Genomic DNA, 14,787 nt, shown 5'->3' on the forward strand with positions numbered 1-14,787 from the left:
AAAAGCAGAAATACTATAATTTAGCAGAAATACTATATTACGCACAAATCCTATATTAAGCACAATTCGTATAAAAAGCAGAAATACTATAAAGAGCAGAAATACTATAATTTAGCAGAAACACTATAAAAAGCAGAAATAGTATAATGTAGCAGAAATACTATATTAAGCAGAAATACTATAATTTAGCAGAAATACTATATTAAGCAGAAATACTATATTAAGCAGAAATACTATAAAAAGCAGAACTACTATATTAAGCACAAATCCTATAAAAAGCAGAAATACTATCATTTAGCAGAAATACTATAAAAAGCAGAAATACTATCATTTAGCAGAAATACTATAAAAAGCAGAAATACTATCATTTAGAAATACTATAACACACACAGAAAGAGAGAGAAGCCAGTTTTTAGGTCAGTCAAGCAGCCTGGGAGCTGCTAAATTTGAATCCACCAATCAGAGAGGCTGTGTACTTTTTCCCGCCAAAAGAGGTGCAGCCGTTTTTACACACACAGCAGAGAGACAGGATTTTTGCAGTCTATTTCTCATAGTGAGGACTACCCTCCAAACAAATGGCCATAATTTCCTAACCGTAGGGGCTAGAACGGTCATTCTTACACCGTTTTGTTCAGAAGAGATGGGGGAATCTTCAAGTGTTGACAATTTATCATTAAAATATGAATTATTAAAGATATTTGACTTGTAATGCACCATAACTGAGTAGAGGCCAAGCGAAAACAGCCTTGACTTGCCATCAAACAACGCTTTCTAACTCTAAATCTATTTGGAGTATCGATATCATTCTTTCACCGTAAGAGACAGCAGGCTTTGGTGAACAGTCATGGAAATTTTCAGGTCTCTGTGGAAATCCATTAAAAAGATATGACGAGAGAAAAAAGTGGTTCATTTCCAGAGTTTGAAAGCTGAAGAAATCTGAGCGAAGGACGAATTTCCTACCCTCAAACAAACGTCTAATTCATGCTCAGAATGGTAATAGGTGAGAAAATAATTCTTGAATTGTGAGCGTCAGGAGGGTCTGAAGATATATCGGGACAAGCCTCATGTCTTAACTTCGCTCCGTTAAGGAGATATGACGATTCGAATATGCCTCTCATTACAGAAATCCAGCAGTGATTTTGAACAAACTCTCCATTGACTTTCTATGGAGAGTTTTCCGGCTTTGTGTTGGTCTGAGGAGATTTGCCAAGATTCTATAAATTCCACAACAATGATAGTGACATTTTCTGAAAGCCAGCAAAAATACCTACGTTTTGATGTATAATTTGTGGAAGTTGAGTGAAAATTGAGCAAGTAGCAAGAAGTTGTTCGGACATGAAGAGAAAATTGCCAAAGGTACAGCAGCTCACTTAGAACCAACTGCATAGCAACCATAACAACGCATGTATTTTGTGAAAAATCACAATTTTGCAACTCAAAACTTAAAGAGGGATAAGATGAAAACGGTAACAGATATGAAAAAGCTGAATCATACATGAATAGCTCAATAATTTGTGAACATTTTAAAGTTTGAATGGTTGTTCTAGGTGAAAGTATGAGGAAGTAGTTAAGTTTAAAAAAAAAGCAAGTTTTAGCAGAATTGCGGAAGTTTTCCATTCATTTCAATGGGACAAATTAAAGGAAAAAAGCTTAATATTTTAAAAAGTATAATAGCAAAAAATACCAAAAGATATAGCGCACATTAGCAGAAATAGCAGAATAGTTTAAAATTTGAACGGTGAAAATCGGCTGAAAATTGTGGAAGTAGTTAAGTGCCAAAAAACGTACAAAAAGTGGCAACTAGAATAATAAAGTATAAAGAACTAGAAAAATTTGCATTTCCTGCGAAAATGCAGTGTGGATGCTTTAAAGCTGAAGCTGTCTGCAAAAACTAGCTGAAAAAGCTGAAAAGTTGCAGAAATTGTAAAAACTTTGCATAAGCAAAGGAACTTTGCTAAAAAGTTATAACTTAGCAGAACTACAATATCTTAGAGGAAACATAATACTTGGCAGAAATACAATAGCATAGCAGAACTTTGCAGAAATATTGTAACTTACCAGAAACATGATAACTTCTCAAATATACAAGAATTTAGGAGAAATAGTATAGGATAACAGAAAGAATATATTTAGCCAAAAATACTTAAACATTATGGAAACACTATGATTTAGAAAAATAGTACAACATAGCAGAAATACTGTGATTTACCAGAGACACTGTGATGAACTATGAATATTGTAATTTTAAATGAATACTATGTTTTAGCACAAATACTATAATTTGACAGAAATACTATCATTTGGCAGAAATGCTATGTTTCAGCACGAATACTCTGGTTTAGCACAAATATTATAACATAGCAGAAATACAATTATATAGCAGAAATGCTATATTTAGAAAGAAAAATATAATATAGTAGAAATACTATGATTTAGCAGAAATACTGTAATCAGCACATATACTGTAACATGACAGAAATTCCTCCACTTAGTAGTAATACTATAACATAACACAAATATTATGATTTGGCACAAAAGCCAGGATTTGGCAAAAATACTATGATTTTGCAGAAATACTATGATTGAGCAGAAGTACTAAGATGTAGTAAAAGTACTTTGATTTAACAGAAATACAATTATGGAGGAGTAATACTTTAAAATGGGAGAAATATTGATACACACAAACATACACAGAGCCTAAAGGGAACAGTATTTGTGCCATGGAGTGTTAACAAGAATCTGAGGTCCATATTAGAAAAGCTGGTAAAATGATAAAAGTTTGCAGAATTATAATAAATGATGAATATGAATTACTGGTCTGTGATAGTATATTAATTTGTAGGGGAAAAAAAATGTTGACCAAGGTGGGATTGAACCCACGACCTTTGGCTTACAGATCCATGTCACTACCAACTGCGCCACTGGGGAAGAGAGCGGGCGCCTGGAAAACAGGGTCATGAGCAGTCAGAATTAGATCGCGGTGAGAGGCGAAAAACGCCGTTTTTTGGAGTTACAAAACATTGTGTAACTCAAAAACTAGGTGGACTAGAAGCATAATTCTTGTACTGGGTGAATCAGCGGACTTTGGTGTACTTTGACTGCGATTTTTATTGCTCTTTGTACAACCGTCGCTGAGATATGACGAGAGAAGAAACGGCAGACCTCAGATATGATTGGCTGGCTGGGAAGCCGTGCAGGCCCCAATATGCAAATTTGAATGCCTGAGCCCTCAGATATGATTGGCTGGCTGGGAAGCCGCGCAGGCTCTGATTTGTAAATTTGAATGTCTCAGGCCTCACAGAGGATTGGCTGCCTGGGGACCTGGCAGTAATATATAGAAATAGTATGATTAAGCATAAATACTACATTTAGTAGAAATACTATGTTTTAGCACAAATACTATAAAAAGCAGAAATACTATATTAAGCACAAATACTATATTAAGCAGAAATAGAACAAAAAGCAGTAATACTATAAAAAGCAGAAATACTATAATTTAGAAGAAATACTATAAAAAGCAGAAATACTACAATTTAGCACAAATACTATATTAAGCACAAATACTATAAAAAGCAGAAATAGTATAATGTAGCAGAAATACTATAATTTAGCAGAAATACTATATTAAGCAGAAATACTATATTAAGTAGAAATACTGTATTAAGCAGAAATACTATATTAAGGAAAAATCCTATAAAAAGCAGAAACACTATATTAAGCACAAATACTATAAAAAGCAGAAATACTATGAAGTAGCAGAAACACTATAATTTAGCAGAAATACTATATTAAGCAGAAATACTATAAAAATCAGAAATACTACAATTTAGCAGAAATACTATATTAAGTAGAAATACTATAAAAAGCAGAAATACTACAATTTAGCAGAAATATTACATTAAGCACAAATACTATAAAAAGAAGAAATATTACAAAAAGCAGAAATATTATAATTTAGCAGAAATAATATATTAAGCACAAATACTATAAAAAGCAGAAATACTATAAAAAGCAGAAATACTATGATTTAGAAGAAATACTTTATTAAGCACAAATCCTATAAAAAGCAGAAATACTATAAAAAGCAGAAATACTATATTAAGCACAAATACTATATTAAGCAGAAATACTATAAAAAGCAGAAATACTATGATTTAGCAGAAATACTATATTAAGCACAAATACTATATTAAGCACAAATCCTATAAAAAGCAGAAATACTATAAAAAGCAGAAATAATATAAAAATAAGAAATACTATAATTTAGCAGAAATATTATATTAAGAACAAATAGTATAATTTAGCAGAAATACTGTATTAAGCAGAAATACTATATTAAGCACAAATACTATAAAAAGCAGAAATACTATAATTTAGCAGAAATACTATAATTTAGCACAAATACTATATTAAGAACAAATCTTATAAAAAGCAGAAATGTTATAATGTAGCAGAAATACTATAATTTAGCAGAAATACTATATTAAGCAGAAATACTATAAAAAGCAGAAATACCTTAAAAAGCAGAAATACTATAATTTAGCAGAAATACTATATTAAGCACAAATACTATAAAAAGCAGAACTACTATTTTAAGCACAAATCCTATAAAAAGCAGAAATACTATCATTTAGCAGAAATACTATAAAAAGCAGAAATACTATCATTTAGAAATACTATAACACACACAGAAAGAGAGAGAAGCCAGTTTTTAGGTCAGTCAAGCAGCCTGGGAGCTGCTAAATTTGAATCCACCAATCAGAGAGGCTGTGTACTTTTTTCCCGCCAAAACAGGTGCAGCCGTTTTTACACACGCAGCAGAGAGGCAGGATTTTTGCAGTCTATTTCTCATAGTGAGGACTAAACTCAAACAAATGACCATAATTTCCTAACCGTAGGGGCTAGAACGGTCATTCTTACACCGTTTTGTTCAGAAGAGATGGGGGAATCTTCAAGTGTTGACAATTTATCATTAAAATATGAATTATTAAAGATATTGACTTCTAATGCACCATAACTGAGTAGAGGCGAAGCAAAAACTGCCTTGACCTGCCCTCAAACAACGCTTTCTAACTCTAAATCTATTTGGAGTATCGATATCATTCTTTCACCGTAAGAGACAGCAGGCTTTGGTGAACAGTCATGGAAATTTTCAGGTCTCTGTGGAAATCCAAAAAAAAGATATGACGAGAGAAAAAATTGCCTCATTTCCAGAGTTTGAAATCTGAAGAAATCTGAGCGAAGGACGAATTTCCTACCCTCAAACAAGTCTAACTCATCTCAGAACGGTAATAGGTGAGAAAATAATTCTTGAATTGTGAGCGTCAGGAGTATCTGAAGATATACTGGGACAAGCCTCATGTTTTAACTTCGCTTCGTTGGGGAGATATGACGATTCGAAAATGCCTCTCATTACAGAAATCAAGCGGTGATTTTGAAGAAACTCTCCATTGACTTTCTAAGGAGAGTTTTCCGACTTTGTGTTGGTCTGAGGAGATTTGCCAAAATTCTAGAAATCCCACAACAATGATGGTGACATTTTCTGAAAGCCAGCAAAAATACCTACGTTTTGATGTATAATTTGTGGAAGTTGAGTGAAAATTGAGCAAGTAGCAAGAAGTTGTTCGGACATGAAGAGAAGACTGCAAAACCTTCAGTGTCTCACTTAGAACCAAGTGCATAGCAACCATAACAACGCATGTATTTTGTGAAAAATCACAATTTTGCAACTCAAAACTTTAAGAGGGATAAAAATAAAATGGTAAAAGATTTGAAAAAGCTGGTTTATACCTGAATAGCCCAATAATTTGAGAACATTTTAAAGTTTGAATGGTTGTTCTAAGTGAAAATATAAGGAAGTAGTTAAGTTTCAAAAACAAGCAAATTTTAGCAGAATTGCAGAAGTTTCCCATTCATTTCAATGGGACAAATTAAAGGAAAAAAGCTTAATATTTTAAAAAGTATAATAGTGAAAGATACCAAAAGATATAGCCGGAAAGAGCAAAAATAGCAGAATAGTTTAAAATTTGAATGGTGAAAATAGCACAAAAATTGTGGAAGTAGTTAAGTGCCAAAAAGTGTACGGAAGCAACTAGAATAAAGTATAAAGAATAAAGAGAAACAGGAAAACAATAGTGTGGATGCCTTAAAGCATCCACACAATAAAGAGAAACAGGAAAACAATAGTGTGGATGCCTTAAAGCATCCACACAATAATAAAGTATAAAGAATAAAGAGAAACAGGAACTCAATAGTGTGGATGCCTTAAAGCATCCACACAATAATAAAGTATAAAGAATAAAGAGAAACAGGAACTCAATAGTGTGGATGCCTTAAAGCATCCACACAATAAAGAGAAACAGGAACTCAATAGTGTGGATGCCTTAAAGCATCCACACAACTAGAAAAATTAGCATTTCCTGCGAAAATGCTGTGTGGATGCCTTAATGCTGAAGATGTCTGCTGAAAAAAGCTGAAAAAGTTGAAAGGTGGTGAGGAGGTGAAAAGGCTGAAAACTTTGCAGAAAAGAGGTGAATAAGCAGAATTTGTGCTGAAAAGAGGTGAAAATTTTGCTGAAAAGAGTTCAATCAGCAGAATTTCTGCTGAAAAAAGCTGAATGAGCAGAATTCTGCTGAAAAGAGGTTTTTGCTGAAAACAGCTGAAAAAGCTGGGATTTGTGCTGATAACAGGTGAAAAGTCTGAAAACTTTGCAGAAAAGAGGTGAATCAGAAGAATTTCTGCTGAAAAGAGATGAATCAGCAGAATTTGTGCTCAAAAGAGTTTTTTCTGAAAACAGTTGAGATTTGTGCTGATAAGAGGTGAAAAGGCTGAAAATTTTGCTGAAAAGAGTTCAATCAGCAGAATTTCTGCAGAAAAGATGGAAAGGAGCAGAACATTGCGCTGAAAAGAGGTGAATGAGAAGAATTTGTTCTCAAAAGAGTTTTTTCTGAAAACAGCTGAGATTTGTGCTAATAAAAGGGGGAAAAGGCCAAAATTTTTGCAGAAGAGGTGAATAACCAGAATTTGCGCATGCAAGCAGGGAACATGTGCGGCAACTGTCACAGGTAGGATTCGAACCTCCGGGTCTCACGGCAACTGCTCAACCCTCTGAGCCAAATGAGTTCTGGTCACAAGCAAAGATATGATAAGAAGAAAAATGTGCACTGTGGAGCAGAAGCTTAAATTAGCAGAAAAGAGGTGAAGAGGAAGAACTACTTTGTTGTGAAATGAGGTAAAGAGACTGAAATTTGTGCTTAAAACAAGTGAAAAAGCTGAACTCTGAAATTCTTCCGAAAGAGCTGAAGAGGCTGACATTTTTCAGCTACTCATTGAGCCAAACTGGTTCTCACGTAACAGAAAAACGGTGAAAAAGCTTAAAATTCTAATAAAAACAGCAGAAGAGGCTGAGATTTGTGCTGATAAGAGGTGAAAAATGCTGAACCAATCAGAGGTACTGCTTCTGTCTGCTTCATCAGGCTGTGTACTTGTATGTATTTCTGCCATGGAGCGTTAACAAGAATCTGAGGTCCATATTAGAAAAGCTGCCAAAATCATAAAACGTTGCAGAATTGTAACAAATTATCAATATGAATTACAGGTCTGTGATAGTGTATCAATTTGTAGTGAAAAAAAATGTTGAACAAGGTGGAATCGAACCCACGACCTTCGGTCTGAACATCCGTTTCATTACCAATTGCGCCACTGGCAAAGAGAGCGGGCACATGGAAAATAGGGTGATGAGCAGTTAGAATTAGATCGCGGTGAGAGGCGAAAAACGCCATTTTTTGGAGTTACAAAACGTCATGTAACTCAAAAACTAGGTGGGATAGAAGCATAATTCTTGCACTGGGTGAATCAGCGGACTTTGGTGTACTTTGACTGCGATTTTCATTGCTCTTTGTACAACCGTCGCGGAGATATGATGAGAGAAGAAACGGCTTCATTTTCGCAGTTTGAAAACTGAGAGGAGGACAGATTTCCACCCCTCAAACAAACGTAATTTATGACTCAACGGTAAGATGACTGTAAAAACTGCTCCGATCGTGAGTGTCAGCAGTGTCTGAAGATGAATTGGCACAAGCCTCATGTCTTAACTTTGCTTTGTTAAGGAGATATGACGATTTGAAAATGCCTCTCATTGGAGAGTCCCAGCGCTGATTTTGAACAGACTCCCCATTGACTTTCTATGGAGAGTTTTAAGACTTTGTGTTGCTCTGAGGCGATTTGATAAAAATCTGTAACTTCCACAACAGTGATAGTGACATTTTCTGAAAGCCAGCAAAAATACCTACGTTTTGATGTATAGTTTGTGGAGGTTGAGTGAAAATTGAGTGAGTAGCAAGAAGTTGTTCGGACATGAAGAGAAACTTCAGGAAGCACCAGCTCTCACTCGGAGTTAATTGCATAGCAACCATAACAACGCATGTATTTTCTGAAAAATCACAAAGCTGCAACTGAAAACTTAAAGAGGCATTAAATGAAAACGGTAACAGATATGAAAAAGCTGAATCACACAGGAAAAGCCCAATCATTTGAGAACATTTTAAAGTTTGAATGGAGTTCCTAGGTGAAAGTATGAGGAAGTAGTTAAGTTTGAAAAACAAGCAAGTTTTAGCAGAATTGTGGAAGTTTTCCATTCATTTCAATGGGACAAAAAAAAGGAAAAAAGTGTAATATTTTAAAAAGTATAATAGTAATAAACACCAAAAGATATAGCTGGAATTAGCAGAAATAGCAGAACAGTTTAGAGTTTGAACGGAGAAAATCGGCTGAAAACTGAAGGAGTAGTTAAGTGCCGAAAAACGCGAGCAACTTGAAAAAGAATAAAGTTTAAAGAGAAACAGGAACTCAATAGTGTGGATGCCTTTGAGGGCATCCACACAATAATAAAGAATAAAGAGAAACAGGAACTCAATAGTGTGGATGCCCCTCATAGGGCATCCACACAATAAAGAGAAACAGGAACTCAATAGTGTGGATGCCTTTGAGGGCATCCACACAATTATATTCTCAGAGAAAGCCAGTCGCGTTGTGTAGCATGACCTCTGACCTTAGCCTTCCTGAGGACATGTCCCCGGACTGCTGAGGGCTTCTGGCTGCCCTGCTGCCGGTAGAGCAGTGAGGCGCTGTTGACCGGCAGCGAGCAGGACTCGGTGTCACTGGTGTCACAGCTGGAGAATGGAGAAGACTCGTGTGTCCGTCGCAGCATTGCTGGTGACTATACAAGACAAAAATATGAAGGAAACATGAGTACACTAACGTGTCAGCACAAACTTATAAAGTAACTTCATACTCACCTGGAGGCCAGAGGAGCCAGCTTTCGGCTCGATGGTGAGGCCCAGGGTGACACCTCCGCTAAGGGCTTTCTTCAGGCTCTCTTTCACCTCAGTTAGCTCCAGCTCCAGGTTCACCCGCTCCTCCTCCTTCAGTTTGCACTGTTCTTCCAACTTCTTCAGGCGCTCTGATAGTGAAATATGTGAGCGTTTGCCTAATGTGAAAGAGAGGAGAAATATTACTTTATTAAACTTGTCTTTTAATGACAAGCACGTTTCTATCTCTCTCTCTTACCAGCCGCTGCCTCCACAGCAGCACGAAGGTCTCTCCTCTCCTTCTTCAGCTGAGTCAGGTGGTTTCTGATTTCCTGCTTCTTCTTCATCAGCTCTTCCTCCTTTGATTGCAGTCGCTTGGCATCAGCCTCCACACGGTTCTTCCCATACTTACACTGGTCCCCATCTACACAAGAAAAGTCGGGTTTCAAAAAGTTAGAAGCCAGAGACTGGGGTCATTTGCTAGCAGAGAGAGAGAGGGGGGGGGATGAACTGCTTAGAAACCCATTGATCTCAGTGCCATACGCAGGAATTAATTGCCAAGCCTATGTTTCAGTGAAAAATACACTCATTGTGAATAACTATGAAGAATCAGTCATATAAACCGCTGCTAATAGTTTCAAATTTAGCACTCTTATCTGTGGTACTCTAAACCCAACATGAAACATTTGGTGTTTGCATTCTGACATTTGGAGGAATTGCAAGCTACACTAAGTGGTTACAACCCTCCTCGTTCACACATTAGGCAAAAAATATTTTTCTGAACCACAAGGATTAACTCGACCACATTTCGCTCTCTTCCAATGAGCTAGGGTCTGTTTCTGCTATCGCGCCTCTTACCCTGGAGTTGGCAGGAGGCTCAAGGCCCACATGCGTCACATGGACTGTCTCGAGTGTAGGATAGGTTTAAAGGCTTTCAGTTATTTACTCCCCTCTACTTAAACCAACTGTAATTTAGATATCCTGCATTTTCCACATTGCTGTGGAACAGAATTTTGCTTGAAAGCAATCAGCGGTGAGAAGCCAGACACACTGTCTGCTATTCCTTACAGAGCAAGACCTGACTGGGAAAGGTGGGTGATATTTCAATTCAAGATGACTTCCTGTTGGTATCTTCAAATCTCAAAACTTACTGGAGTTGTTGCGCTTCAGAGACGCAGTCCCATTTGTGGCAATGACTCCATTCTTCTTTGGCTGGTTCTTTGGCTCTGGCTTCTGTTTTGATGCCACCCCATTGGTTGTTGCTCCCTTCTTTCCCTTTAGCTGAACAAACAGGAAAGACACAATTCAAATGACCCTTCAAATAGATGTTAGCAATGCCTATAAGCTATACACATACAAAACTGTACCAACATGCTCTTCCATAAAAAAAAAAAATAAACATTTCAAAGAAAAATGTGTAACTGTTGTTTATGCCACAGGTTTTCTACTTGGATTGCACTCAATATCACAAAAGTTACAAACACTTTTATTATTTCATTAATTTTCCTACACTGGACTACTGTAATTCAGTTATCACTTTGTTCTAAAAGTTTCACAAAAAGTCTAAGCTGATCCAGAATTATGCAGCCAGATCACTAACTGGGACTGGAAAGAGAGACTATATTTCTCCCATATTAGCTTCTTTTCATTCCTTCCTTTTAAATTCAGAATTGAATTTAAATCCTTCTCTTGCATTATCAGACATATCTAAACAACTGCACCTTATTATCCTAACAGATCACAGGAGACAGTTTCCTTTTCGGCTTCAGGAGACAGGCATCATCTCTACTTTTGTTGTTTGGTGTTCATAATGACACAGGAAGAAAATCAGCAAACAAACTCCAGTTCACACTAGTTTCATGTTGGCCTATTAAATACATAAACATAAGAGATCACTAAGTAAACAAACAGCGAAGGAGAATTAAAAACACTAAAAGTTAAGAGGAGGTTAAAACAAACCCTGAATTGTTAGACAGTTAATATGCAGAAATGCAAAAAGAAACATGAAGGTTATGCAGCAGAGTGTTAGTCACCTGAGCGGAGTCTTTCGTTTTAGAATCAGCAGACAGGAACTTAGAGGAGATTTTAGAAACAGGGGTTTTGTAGTGACAAGCAGAAGAAGATGCAGCAGTAGAAGAAGAAGCCTTGGGAGGACAGCTGGTGACTAGCTTGGGTGAGGGCATGTTCTCATAGAGCTCAGTGTTTTCATAGTGCAATTCCTCTTTCCGCTGGCGCCCCCCTGTGCTGGGAGTGGAGTACTGCATCTCTGGGTCCTTGGGTTAGACCAGGTGAGCATGCAATAAGCAGAAGATTTAAGAATAAGGAGATGCCATAAAGGGGGGGGGGGAGGGGGGGGGGGAATAAGGAGAACAGAAAGGAAGAAGATGATAGCAGCATTACTGCAGTATGTGAAATTAAAGAGCAATTGCTTTGACTTAACAAATTTAGTTTAGCTTCCCAAAATGGAGAGTACTGCTCCACGACTGAAAACATATTTAATGTTTCCTCTTTTTAATTGTTGATGAGCTTTTATCCAAGTCCTATAACGTTAAATCACAGGTTACTCTTTACTCCTTTATTATAGCATCTTTTATGAATAAACAATGTTATATTCTCTGTCTGCTTGTCTTTATTAGTTTTATATCATTATTATCATGCAACAGTGTAATTTTGCTCTTCTTTGGGTGCAGACAGACTCAGCCCTCAGGTTTATATGTAAATCTGTCAGGAGGTCAATGAGTGCAGAAGGTAAAAGCTGTGGTATGCAAGGGGCCCGAGCACCATTATTGCAAATAGCAAAGTACATACCATTACTTGGTCTAATTTGATTTTAGGAAAGAAAAAGATTTTTATCATGCAGGCTCACTGGAACTTCTGAAAGTGTCATAACAAAAATGACACATTTTCCAATAATATGTTAATGATATGCAAAAAATGAAAAGCAAAGAAAGAATCAGCCAAGAGTTTGTAAGCAAACTAGAGGGTGCTGAAGTGAATTATCTCACACTTTTTTCATTGCAGTACATATGCAACATCAGCAAGCAGTTGTGTCCTTACCATTCCATTTATGGGCACATCATCATAGTGTAGTGCCATACCAGTGGGGCAGGCATAGCCACTGACTGGGTTGTCCAGATATGGGTTAGGAGACACGGCACGCTTACTGGTGAAACTAAACATAAAACATCACGATTGAGGCTTAAATATACAGTGCCCTTCATATATCTTCATTACCTGCGATTTTTGTATCTCTTAGTCTACAAAATAGTACAAACTATCGTATAAAAACAGGAAAATGAAAAAAGCCGGACATACTACGTTTCAACATATAAGTCATTGTGAGCTAATGAAATAAGAAATAAAACACATTAAGCACTAATTCTTTAAGAGTTCTTCCAGGTATTAACCAGAGAGAAAAAGATTCATGTGAAATGATGTGGATGCATCTCTCACCAGAAAGACTGTTTGGCAAGCTGGATGACGTTAGCAGTGGTCTCAACATCAATGTAGTCATAGTGCAAGGTGGCTGGGTCTGTGGTAGATCCAGTCTCAGCTAGCAAAACCCCCAACCAGCGACTCATCTCCTCAGAGGAGGAGGCCTGAAGGCAAAAGTCAGAGTTACAGAATATGCAATCCCGCCAGTGTCTGTGAAGAGTTAAATGTTTAAAAAGAGAGAAGGTTTATGATTTAGTGAAGGAGGACAGTAGAAACAGGGTGAGATGGAGGCAAATGATCCCCTAAAAAGACCAGCCAAAACAAGAAGAGGATCCTTATAAACTTTAAATTCCTTATTATTATTATCTGTTTAAATGAAGATAATAATAATTGGATTGTTTAAGGATAGCGTGCAGACTATGTGAGGAAATAGAATCAAAACAAACTGGATGGCAAATGGAGGAAGTTTGTGAAGACCAACAACATTAAACACAAAAATCACTGTGGGTGGAGGAGATATGGAGCACTCGAGAGGAAGATAAAAAATAAGGAGCAATATTTTCCTGCACCAGCTTAAGTGTGATTTAGTGGTGTTTGAGGCATTTCTAATTCCCTCAACAAAGTTTTTTTTCTATGAAAATCTCTCAAGTATGTAATCAAACTCACCTCCAGTACGGCCACTTCTTGGCTGTTACGAAGGAGGCGGAAGGCAAAGGGGTGTTTGTGATCAAGGCCGGGGCTGACCTCACAGCCTCGGAGGGGCAGTGAGGCTATGTGGCTCTTCAGGTCATCCCGGTCCTTGTGAAGGAGCAGCTGGTTGTCCTTGAGGCGGCACCAGCGCTCCCTCCAGCGGTTATTAGAGAGAACATTCAGGTAGCCTGTCAGAGCAAACACAGTCAAGAGGATACCATCTGAAAGAAGCCGTTACAGTGACAATATTTTTACAGGCCTGTCTAGTTGGGAGACATTTTAGTCGTACCTATTTGAGCCTAAATGAAGGAAATAATAAGACATAAAAGGCATTTCTATTTGTTTGTCCATCACTGGTCCTTATTGCACACAATGGGGTTAGCATGGACCCTTGAGTACATGGGTACTTCAGCATCTAGCTAGTGCTACTAGCTACTCAACAAATATCAGCAAACACACAAACTGTTTCTGGGCAGTTTGTCACACATTGTGTTTGGTAGCTAAAGGTACAACTGCTATATTTCCCAGGGAGAGAAAAAATGAGAGATAACTTCACTTTGAGATGGAGAAAGATGTAAGAAAGAACACAAGACGGTGGGGTTACACTATCCTACTAATCTAAAAATGCCAAGAAACACAACAAAAACAGGATGTCCAGAAACATGCACTTCTAAATGAATTTTTAAAAAAAACTTTTAGAATCATTGTTTTATAATACATCTGAAAGCATAAGGAAATCAAAGCAACCTGTCTGAACTGTTTACTTTCAGGACCCTAACATAGCAATCTTAAGAAAAAACTTCCTAGAAGTGAGTTGCACCACTCAGCAGCCATTCTGAAACGCCTCTGGCATTACTTTGAAACATTTTCTTAATTAACCAAAATTCCAAAGATTCATTGGGACATAAATGCATTTATAGACCGGTCAATCAATCAAGATCCATATAAAAGCCATACTTCTACCATGTCAGGATTATTGCGTCTCTCTCTCTCACCACATGTAGGTACGTCTTCTTCAGCTGATGATGTCTGTTCATCTGTGGAGAGCTTCTTCTTTCCAAGTCCAATGATCTTAGTGATTTTCTTACTTGCTCCCTTCCCCACAGTGCCAGTCTTCTGCTCCGACTTTGTATTTTTCTTTCCTTTTCCTGAGAGAACATTTTGAAATTAATTCCTTTTTTACACTGAAGAGTAAATTAGTAAAAAGAACTCTAACAATCCTTGCTGAAGGACTCCTGCAAGCTATGAGGCAATCTATGATCTTGATCTCAGCACAGGAAAATACCAAGAGAGATGTTGATTCAGTTAGGTTTGGATGCTTTTGTAATAATGTAAAAAAGAAGAGAAACCTTAG

At 37.0% G+C, this 14,787-nt stretch overlaps 1 protein-coding gene and 1 long non-coding RNA gene across 4 annotated transcripts in view; one reads left to right on the forward strand and one right to left on the reverse strand.

Annotated features, from left to right (window-relative positions):
* Window positions 1–995: 995 nt before the first annotated feature.
* LOC146509263 (uncharacterized) overlaps window positions 996–14,787 on the forward strand; it is a 32,718-nt gene continuing 18,926 nt past the window's right edge. For 2 of the 3 annotated variants that reach the window (XR_014876475.1, XR_014876477.1), the window contains exon 1: window positions 996–6,641. This is a non-coding gene — a long non-coding RNA (uncharacterized LOC146509263). The remainder of the gene's footprint in view (window positions 6,642–14,787) is intronic. The other variant, XR_014876476.1, reaches the window with a different exon arrangement.
* Window positions 8,410–14,597, reverse strand: LOC146509264 (actin filament-associated protein 1-like; the record flags this gene model as incomplete). The annotated part of the gene is made up of 9 exons (XM_085174812.1): window positions 8,410–9,217; window positions 9,297–9,487; window positions 9,568–9,732; window positions 10,460–10,589; window positions 11,342–11,581; window positions 12,366–12,480; window positions 12,762–12,907; window positions 13,410–13,621; window positions 14,429–14,597. Coding segments are annotated over 9 exons (1,584 nt in total), but the record flags the coding sequence as incomplete, so codon positions are not given.

Source organism: Neolamprologus multifasciatus, chromosome 10, assembly GCF_963576455.1.
Source record: "Neolamprologus multifasciatus chromosome 10, fNeoMul1.2, whole genome shotgun sequence".
In the NCBI taxonomy this organism is placed as follows: domain Eukaryota; kingdom Metazoa; phylum Chordata; class Actinopteri; order Cichliformes; family Cichlidae; genus Neolamprologus; species Neolamprologus multifasciatus.